Genomic DNA, 10,572 nt, shown 5'->3' on the forward strand with positions numbered 1-10,572 from the left:
GCCCCGCCGCCTCGGCCCTGGCCAGCGCGCACGACAGCGCCTTCCTCAGCGACGCCGACATGGTCATGAGCTTCGTCAACCTGGGTAGGTGCGAGGCGGGCGCGGCCGCGGGCCCCCGTAGCAGGAGGAGGAGGAGGCGCCTGCCTCGGGACCCGGCCGGGGTGCGCCCCACAGGGCACCCCCTCTAGGCTGAGGGGGGTGATGATCCTCAGCACATCCCCTCTAGGCTGGGTCCGAGGTGGCGATCTCCACCCCCCCGCCCCAAACACACACACCCTCTTTGCTCTTGCAGCATTCCCCCAGGGCATCCCCTCTAGGCTGAGGGGGGTGATGATCTCCTCTGATCTCCCCCACCTTTGCTGCTGCAGCACCCCCCACCCCAGGGCATCCCCTCTAGGCTGCAGGGAGGTGATGATCTCTCTGATCCCCTTCCCTCCCCTTTGCTCAGCTTGGTGCCTTAAGCACCTAGTTCCCAATCAAGCAGGAGCCAGGCCCTGAGCTGCTCCAGTTGGCGCAGTTCTGGAGGGTCCGCAGAGAGTCCCCTGCCTGGGTAGATCCAGAGGCTGGTGGGTGTTAAGCAGAGAATCATGTGTTCAGGCGCTTTTGGGTCCACTAAAGTGTTTGCTTTGTTCTCATCTGAAGGGACCTGTATAGCTCTTCTAAGAGGTCAGTCAGTGGATTTCTATGGGATGGTTTGGGATAGGGATGATCCCGCCTCAGGCAGGGGATTAGACTAAATCAGTGGTTCTTGAGATCAGTGAGACTAGATCAGTGGAACTCTGCCAGCCTTCAAGAGAAAAGCCACACTTTCCCACGTTTTTCTCATTTAAGGAGAAGCCATTTTTAAAGTTTGTTGATTCACTTTGAAAGGTGGTTTGTGCCCCTTTCATATATTCTTGTGACCCACTTTTGGGTCGCAACCTGCAGGTTGAGAAATGCTGGACTAGGATGACCTCTCAAGGTCCCTTCTCGTCCTGTTTCTCTGTGATTCCACAATTCTCAGGCTGGGCTCTGTTGCCTCCCTATCTCCAAACTGCTCGAGACTAGGATTTCTTAAGGTGCTGGCTTTTATGGGAGCAGTTGCATGGCTGGGCTTGAGCCAGGCAAGCTTTTCAATTCAAGACATTCTGCCTCCAGTCTCGGGCAATACAGGTTGAAGGGCTGCGGGAGATTCCCAGGGGGAGCCCACGCACTGTGAGCACAAGGAAAGAAGCCGAGGACTGGAAGATCAAGGCCTGTGGAAAGGGGGAATGCAGGGGTTGGGCTCACCTTCCTTGCGTGGAAAGTGTTCTGAAGCTGGATAAATTATAATGGGCCATATGGCCACTTTCAGTGTTTAGTCTTTTGTTTCATAGTGTCCAGCCAGCTTACAATGTTTTTGTTCCCAATTTATCATTGGAAGGTGTTGGGTAGGTTTCCCAGGAGCACTGGGACAGGGAGATCAGAGACAAGAGTGGCTGTTCTGTGGGAAATGGGCTACTATGGTGACAAATGTGCTTGAGAGGAATCAAACCCGGTGAGGGACGGGCTCTCTGACAGCCCCTTTGGACTGGTGGAGCTACAGGTGACTGTGTGTACATGGTTTGCCATATGGATTTACCTGCCAGCAGATCTCAGAGAGGTGACGTGTGTGTGTGTGTGTGTGTGGATATGTTTTTTCCAGGGATCCACAATACTTGTTCTTGAGTCACTGTTCAGTAACTCTCCCCGCCCCTCAAAACCTCCCACAAGATGGATCATTAGGGTTCAAAGCAATTAAAAAAAAAAAAAAAAAAGAGAGAGGGGAAAAAAAAGGGAGGGGAGGGGAAAAAAAGTTGTTCCCCTGTATTTAAAAAGCCATTTTCCCCTATACTGAATTACCTTTACTTTCCTGCCATACTATTGTAAAGGGTAGAGGTAGAAAAGTCCTAATAAATCAACAACTCATCTCCGTTACAGAATATGCTCCCTTAAAGAGGAGCTATCTCTTTCAATTGCTGTCATATATTATATTATTCCCAAAGGCACTGTCACTCTTATTTTTCAAATCAAGTTAAACAGGACTTTGCCGTGTTGCTTATTTTTTAGGATTTTTTATTGTATTTGCAACAGTTTGATACCCACCCCTCCAGCCTTGTTTGCCAATGGATGATTGTTTTTAATACATGGAGGATGATGTGAAATAGAAGAAAGCAAATAAGGCACCTTCTGTGCAACTTGGCTCTCAGTTCAGTATGGCTGTTGCAGAAAGAGTTAGTGTGCAGGTTAGGGAATGCATTGGCAGAGATATGGATTGCTGTAAAGCCATAAAACACCTGCCCTGTCCAGCATAAGTTTTTATCCAGGGATGCAACTCTGTTGCATCATGCTCCATGAATGTTAAGAATCATCCCCATCCTTTCATCTCCCATGAATAAATTACTTCTGATTACTAGCATTTATGTTATGATATGACTATAAGTCCTAAGCATGGATGAAGACACTTTGTTCTGGATGTTGTAAAGTACATAGTGAGAGCTGGTTGTGGAAATACATGCCTGCCCATTGCACTTGATTTGTGGCAAAGTCCAGTGGTGTGAACTTAATCCTGGAAAGGGAGCAAAGAATGTCTCATACTGCTGAACAACGATCTCTCTCTCTCTCTCTCTCTCTCTCTCTCTCTCTCTCTGTGTTAATGTGGAGTGACTGGGTACTCTTCTTAACCAGACCTTCTGTCTAAAGCATGATGACTGACTTGAAACACAGGTGTGTCATGGGGGAGTGAATTTGGTTACATATCAACTTGGCTCTTTTTTGAATGAATGCATGAATCACATTTTTAGAGCATTATTATTGACAGTGCACCAAAGACAGAGTTTCAACAGAAAACAGGCATTATACCCTGGACTGCATTTGTAAGAAACCTGGTATTGTGAAAACTCTGTGTATTGCAGAGAATGAAAATCTGATGGTATGCCAAAGCATGTCAGCTTGCAAACTGAGATTCCATTTTTTGTGAAGTTCTGCAAAGTCAGGACTTAATAATAAGAAGGTTCAAAATTATATTTTAACATACATATTCTGATAAATATGTTGGGCATAGTGTTGAGTAATAGAGCTATGATGACTATGCAGGAAGACATTGCTTCAAAAATTGAATTGTCAAAGTACATATTGTTAAGCATTCCACAAGTTTCCTAATCTAGTAAAATATTATGATACATTTAAAAATCTAGTTGGCAGAGCTCCTGCCATGGATAGTGCAATATTACTGACTGACTATATCAAAGGCAAATTTAGGTGAGACTGTTTAGCACAAAGCTTAGGTGATAAACATAAAGAAAAATCTCTGGGCATAGGACTATGAGGATTTGGGGCCATTTAAGCATTTGCTTTTTAGAGGAGCTGTATATTGTAGTTAAAGTGTGGCTGCAGTTTATGTAGACATACTTTAGCTAGCTTAAACTGGATAGCTTTGGCACTAATATCAGCTTAGCTATGACTGCATGGAGCTAGAAACTGGCTCTGAGATCCACTTGAGAAGCTGGGTAAGTATTCTTTTGCTGTCACAACTATACTTGAAACTAGCTGACTTGTGTATGGTTACATGAGTACACTGGAGTTAAAGCTATGACAGGAAGACATATCTAGAGTCCAGTCAGCAGTGGAGCCCTTGCAGATCATACATACAATGAGAGATATGGGGAAAATCTGTAATTGAGGTAAATATGCAGAGCTTGCCTACATCTCCTTGCCCTCTGCAGTAAAAAGATAGAGCAAGATTGCCTTGTTGTCCTGACCACCCACTTTTGGCATATTTTGCGTTAGAGGATTGATCCTGAAAGGTGCTGGCTTCTACAGGAATTGTGGGTGCTCAGTGCTTTCCAGTATAAAGCCTTGGGGAGAAATACTATAGAGTAGAAGTAAAGGTGCTGATTCAAAATGGTCATCAGATTCAAATTGATTCAAATAATTTGGATCCAGATGCTTATGTAACCACAAGGAAAATTATTTATGTAATGAATTAGAATAACACAGCTAAAATGCTAACTATGAGGAGCAGGAAGTATAAATCAACATTAGAAACTTCTCACCAACATCCAAGTTGTTGGGCATAAAAAATTACGTTGCTTACACTGGTTATTTCTTGATCTGTCAACAGTTTAAGAACAAACCGAGACTATCCAAGTCATTTGTACTTTGTGTATCTTAACTGAACTTTTTGGGTTTTTTGGTATCTTAAAACTATTCTACTATTTACTTTCTTCCTCCCCCTTACTGAATTCCCCCATCTTTTCCCCTCTGATTCATGTGAGAGAACCTGAGAAAGGCTTGGTGTATAGCTCAAGCTCTAGACTGAAATGTTGATGCGGGGGTGGGGGGGGAAGGCAGCCTGAACTGCTGCCTGTCAAAATGGGATGACATGGTATATCCTAAAAAAAAGTAGCAAAATGTATAGGATCTCCTTATAAAGGGACTGTTCTTTATTTTCCAGGGCACTAATTATTCCTAGGAAGTGTATGTTAAACAACTGCCAAAACTCATAACTGAAGTGTCCTCACCTGCAGGGGTTGCCAGAATGATTATGCTAATGATGTCTGTATGCTATCAAGACTCCTATCAATAAAAAGGATTTTTACTCGACGTCTGCTTCTTAACAGCTATTTTCTGTTAAAAATGTCTTCTTTCCCACAATTATTTAAGTAGCAGCTACCAAATAAATTGGTCTGTCCTGCTGTTTTCATAATAAAATCTGAAATATAAATTCTTCTTTGACTGTATATCAATGTAGCACCCACTGTACCTGTGGATGGGTCTCAAGCTCACACACCTGAAGTTTTGAGAGTCTTTCCCTTAGTTCTCTCACAACTCAAAACTCTGGGGGAGATGACTCCTAAAAGCAGGGACAGGAGGGATAGGTCAGGGAATCCTCAGCAATTCTTGTAGCACAACAGTCGGCAATCTTTTTAGGCTGCAGTTTGGTGCAATCCAGTTCAGGTCTGAGGAGGATGGGAGGGCATACTAGGACCTAGCTACCATCCTCACTTCTCCCTGCTGTGGTATGGGGAAAGTGATTGCTGCCACCACTTCTCAGTGAAGTGGCACAAGGAAAGCATACATTGCTAAAGGGTCCCACTGTCAAAAGCTACCAAAGGCCCACGTCCATGAGCTAGGCCATTGGATCAGATGGCTATGAAGGCTGGATCCATAGGTTGACCCCCTTCCTGCTGTAGAGTAACTGATGAAGTTCTTTCTTCAAGCAGCTGTCGGTGTATGTACCTCTCACAGTACTAGAGTGACAAATGATAATTGCCATTTTCTCAAGATGCTGGGAATGAGAAGTTTCAGCTGCATCAGCTGAACAGTGATTGTGGTACTGCTCTCTTAAAGTTGGCATCTGCACTGGCAGCTAGGTATGGGACGGAGTATTTGAAAAAGGTTGGTTTACTCCAGGTGGTCACCTTATGGATCTCTGATGCTGGCACATTACTGAGACAGGTGGAAGATGTTGCTTACGCTCCAGTGGATTGGGTCTTGATGGTCATTGGGAGACAGTTGGCAGCCCAGTGAGAGCTATGTTGTGTCATTCATTTCAGTTATTCTCTGAAGGAGACAGGTATGACCTCAAGAACACTCAGCTATGGTGACAGACAGATGGGCCAATGCTCTGAATAGTATGCCCCTGTCACAATAATAAAGCAAAGTCCTGGATGCACTGGGGAAGTGTAATTTCTTTTCTTCTGGCCCTGAGTGCAGTTTTGGGAAGGAGGCTGATTGACTGGTTGATATGAAAAATGTCAGATCACTTCAGGAATGAACATCAGGCATGGTCCCGGCACCGTATTGTTCCATTAAAGCACTCTGTATGGGGAGCTGGGGTGGGGGGGATTAGCCTGAGGGCTTGAAGGGAATCAGATTCTTTGACCAGTGGGTAAATGTGGAAACACCAGATATACAGTGGGGTGAGAGAGGTAACTAGGATTGTATAGGCAGAGGACCCGTTGAAATCACCACAAGGTGGACTTTAAAAATGATTTGCATTTAGCCCTATTAAATGTAGTAGATAGCTTACAGGGGTTATAGCAGTGTTGGTTTCAGGACTTAGTCAGACAAGGTTCTTTGGGTGACTATGATATCTTTTGTTAGAACAACTTAAATAGTTGGGGGTGGGGGGGGGGGGGGGGGGGGGGAAATTATAGAAAGCTTTCGGGTTTAAAAACCCTTTGTCAGGCTGAGGAAGACTCTGCCGTTGGTGTGTGCTCTTCCTGGATGGAATGAATAGTAAAGAAGCCCTTGTATTCATTTTATTCATTCCATCAGGAAGAGCACACACTAAGTGCAGAGACTTCCTCAGCCTGACAAAGGGTTTTTAAACCCGAAAGCTTTCTATAAAAATGTTTTCCAACTATTTAAGTTGATCTAATAAAAGATATTATAGTCACCCAAAGAACCTTGTCTGCTGTAGATAGTTTACTATTTTTGTTATCAAGGTCTGAACCAGGGCCAGACTCTGGGCCACACGCTTTTAGAAGCTCTTCCCTTCAGACAGCTATGCTCTTCTGGAAGACATCTTCCTGCTTGAATCAGGATTTCTAGGACCTGTAGAAAGTATCTAACAGCCCTGATCTCAGGTTTAGAGACTGAGACAGAGTAGGCTATGGCAGTTGTGTTGCAGGATCAGCTCTGGGGCATACCTATGGTAGGCTCAATCTTCCCTCCTCTCAGGCAAAAGTTCTAATGTTTGGCAAACAGGTCTATCAGTAGGGGGTCTTCAGTGTCAGACCTCTGCAAGGAATTTTTGTGGTGGGTTCTGCTTGCTCAGGAAATCCATTGGCTTGTTGCTCTTTACTAAGGTGTGACGGACCATTGGGTCACTCTGATCAGAAAAGTCCCAGTCTAGAACTCGGTGGCTTATGGACAGAGAGGTGAAGAGCCAACATCTTATTTTCTTAAGTATTTGCACTATTGGGTACCAGAAGGTACAGTTGGGTATCATGCCAGCCAGACTGATAGCTCTGGGTTTTAGGATATTCACATGCAACACTGTGTTGTGTGGAGGTAAAGCTGTCAGAATCTATAGGTGGTCCAAGAAACTTAACAGCCTATTTTAAAAGCATCAAGTGCCAGGGTAGGGGATGATGGTGTGTCTCTTGGGGTGGAAAGAGCAAAGTGAATCCAGTGGCTGGATATGATGCTGTTCTTCCATGGCTCCCAGTTCTTGGGTGCTGATATCTAGCTCTACTGTTGGAACCTGGGTAACAATACTGTGAGGGAACACCCTTCCCACTTCCTTTTCCTAAAGCAGAAGGAGGGTGGATCTGCTGTGGGAAACCTAAGGTGACACTCCTCAGTATGACCAAGGCCATGTAAAGTATGGACCTAGTTAGAACCAGTCAATGTGATGCAACTTGCGTTATTTTCGTATTGGTGCCCTGAAAGAGGGACTCCTAGTACCAACTCAAATGCCCCCCTCAGAAGGGAGTGGGGAAAGATTCCCTGCTTGATTCCCTGCTGGCTGGACTCATTTGAGTCCCGTTTTTGTTTAGGGTTCTTTTGTTGTTCTCCCGCCCTGGCGGGGGGTCGGGCTAGAAGATCTATTAGGTCCCTTCCGACCCTAAAACTATGAAACTATGATTCCAAGGCAAGGTGTAATCCAAAACCAGTGCTGAAGAGTAATACTTAGAATAGCTGCACTGTGGGGCTGACTTCTTGGCTCCAGATTCCAGCACTACACCGATACTGAGAATGTCCCAGCGATTCCAGGAAGGTGTGTCTTCATCCCATAACAGTGTAACTATAGTGCCTGGAGCATCCTCCATGCCTGTTTTAGCCCCGTTGGCTTACTTTGTGCCACACTTTTGGCAAAGGACTTGGGCAAGCTGTCCTTGGAGATGTGATGGCTTTCCCCCATTCTTTTTGCATCCAGAATTGTCTTATCTTGGTTTGTCTGTTCCTCCTGGCATTGGTCTTTTGCTGAGGTACCAGTATGGCCCCAGTGATCATGACATGAGCGCTGAAGAAGCAAGTCGGAGTCTGTCTGTTCTTGTGCCGGAGTGGTTGACAATATAAGTATTTGAATTGTGGTGGCCAACACCGAGGGTCCTACTGCCAAGGTAATCTGTGTCAATGTGCTCAGTTTTCTTCTTCTGTCCTCCCTTTCTTTTACTATTGGCCACCAGCCTCCACTGTGTATTAAGTAGTTAGGATGCACATTGCAGATGATCTTTTAGATTCTTTCAAGGCAGATGTTTACCCTGATTCAGGGATATGTACGAGATCACTTTTGTGGTTTTGGCTGCACATCCCTCAGTTTGGGACTTCTCATTGTAACTCTTCCTCTAGACAGAAAGGGCATTAGCTGTGCCTCTCCACTGAAGGAATAAGTCCATAATAGGTCAGACAGGGCTTAACTACTAAAAGTTTATAGTCGGGTATAGCTGTTGTGGGAGGCCTGCTGTATAGGGAGAATGATTTTTGTAATTAAAAGTCAATGAAGACAAAGTGGCTGAAGAAGAGTTTCTCTTCAAAACTAGTCGAGAAGGATGTTCGGAATTTGCAAAGAAATATCACGATGGATACATGCTAGGTTCTCTCTCAGTGTTGTGTAGCAAGAGGAAATCATGGCAGGTCCACAGTTTTCAAGCAGCTAAAATTTAAGAAAATACCTGGAGTGGAAGTACAAGCTGAAGTGGATGATGGCTTTGTGATGGCCTGTGGCTATCTTCGACTTGTACTTGTCAGTGGAAAAAAAGTGGAATAGATTTCTATGTCCTGTAATGCAAGCTGCACAGGGTTTAGATAAGCACAGTGGAAACGCTCTCAGAACTATTGGTTCTAGAGTTTGTGCTGTTAAAATACTTGGGACCAGCTTCGTTAAAATGCCTTGTGGAGTATTCCATGTGTGGACTGTGCCTTGAATATGCCGTTTGAAACTGAAACTTGCGAGAGACTAGAAAAGGGGGGGAAATGCTTTTCCCATCCCGTGAAAATTTTTGAGCTTTCTGAACATTTTTTTTTTCCCTCTTGATTTGGGCTCAAAAATTGACATTTTAAAGGGGAGAGGGGTGGAAATCTCCATGAATAACTGAGTATTTTGGTTCAGGCCAATCAAAACATTCTGTTGGTTATGAACCGTTTCACTTCAGTCACGAAAGTGTTTTTTATTGTATAATTATATTTTTAAGTAGAAAACCAAAATGAGTTTCATGAAAATATAGAACATGAAATTCAAATCTTTTCAAGTAAAAAAACCAAAAACCACAAAAACCTGTCAAAGCTCCCTTTTTTTTTCCCTGTAAAATGTTGGTTTGGTAAATTGGAGGTTTTAATGAAAATTTCTGGTTGAAGAATTTCTGGCCATATTTATCAGGGATACCTTAATTTAAAGCTATGGGGGAGACTAACCTTTTTGGCAGACGTGCCACATATTAGCCCCTCACTCTTCCCAAGTGCTACATTGATCCTCTTCACCTACTCGATTTGATGCTGTTTTCTGATCCTTGCCCTATCTGCTGCTGTGCTACCTGCCCCCTCTCTGATCTGCTATGTACCACACACAGGCTGTCTGTGCTACTTGTGGCACACATGCCACAGGTTGGCCACCCCTGAGCTAAAGCATTCTGGTCCTGCAGATAGCTTGCTGCTGTGGGGACTGGCACAATGATTTATATGAGTGCAAGTCTTTGTTGGGGGTTCTGGGATCCATTCAAAGCAGGTGCATTCCTTTATTTGGTTTACACTTAAAACAAACAAACAAACAAAAAAAAGTTTCCAACGTGCATGAGGGAAATGGGGGAGTAGACTAGCCACATGATGGAGATGGGATTATTGCCCCATTATTGACTTGTACAGTTTACAGTGTTAAAGGAAAGTACACATTCATTAAGAGAGAACGTAGCTCCATTGTTGCTTCCTATGATTTCCCAGTAGTTATATAGTAACCGTTATTTAAGTAGAATTCATCTACAAACAAATAGCACTTATATTTGACTATAATAATTAAGAGTTGTGTAAGAGCAGACCAAAAAATTTTGTGCATCTAGAACTACCTAACTGAGCAAATTGCCTGTGATGTTTTTCAAGTCTTGTCTATGTTTGTTGATTGCTCAGAGCTGAAGTAAGGAGCTGCCACAGAAAACAGCCATTTGCAAGACCGCAATTTCTATTGAGCTCATAAAAGCTACGAAGTATGTTACATCAAGGGTACTCAACCTGTGGCCCATGGGCCAGATGTGGCCTGCAGAGCCATGGCATCAGTCCTGTGGGGCTTTCCACAGGCTGGGAAATTTGGCAGTAGGAGAGCAGTGGCAATTAATACCGTCACCCTCTCTGCTGCTGAATTCCCAATCCTGGTATGATGCGTTGGAGCTAGGCCATGCCCTCTTCCCTTCATGTGGCTGGGTTGGGACTGGACCATTCCCCCTTTTGCCTGCAGGCCTGGGTTATGCCCCCTCCCTTTTCATGACTTATTTGGGGCCAGGTCATACTCCCTTCCTCCCATGGGGCTGGGTCGTACCCCTTCCCCTCTGTGGGGCTAGGCTAAGTCCTCTTCCCCTGCATGGCTGGATCAGAGCTGGGCTGCTTCCCCCCCCCCCCCCCCCCCCCCCCCAACAC

At 44.6% G+C, this 10,572-nt stretch overlaps 1 protein-coding gene across 1 annotated transcript in view; it reads left to right on the top strand.

Moving 5' to 3' along the window:
* The first annotated feature begins 6 nt into the window (after nt 1-6).
* The window catches only part of BMP6 (bone morphogenetic protein 6), a 145,628-nt gene continuing 135,062 nt past the window's right edge, over nt 7-10,572 (top strand). Inside the window, exon 1 of the mRNA XM_006027591.3 lies at nt 7-84. Coding sequence (XP_006027653.1) covers nt 60-84 — 25 coding nt within the window. The 5' untranslated portion in view covers nt 7-59. The remainder of the gene's footprint in view (nt 85-10,572) is intronic.

This window comes from Alligator sinensis, unplaced genomic scaffold (assembly GCF_000455745.1).
Source record: "Alligator sinensis unplaced genomic scaffold, ASM45574v1 scaffold747_1, whole genome shotgun sequence".
Classification (NCBI taxonomy): Eukaryota; Metazoa; Chordata; order Crocodylia; family Alligatoridae; genus Alligator; species Alligator sinensis.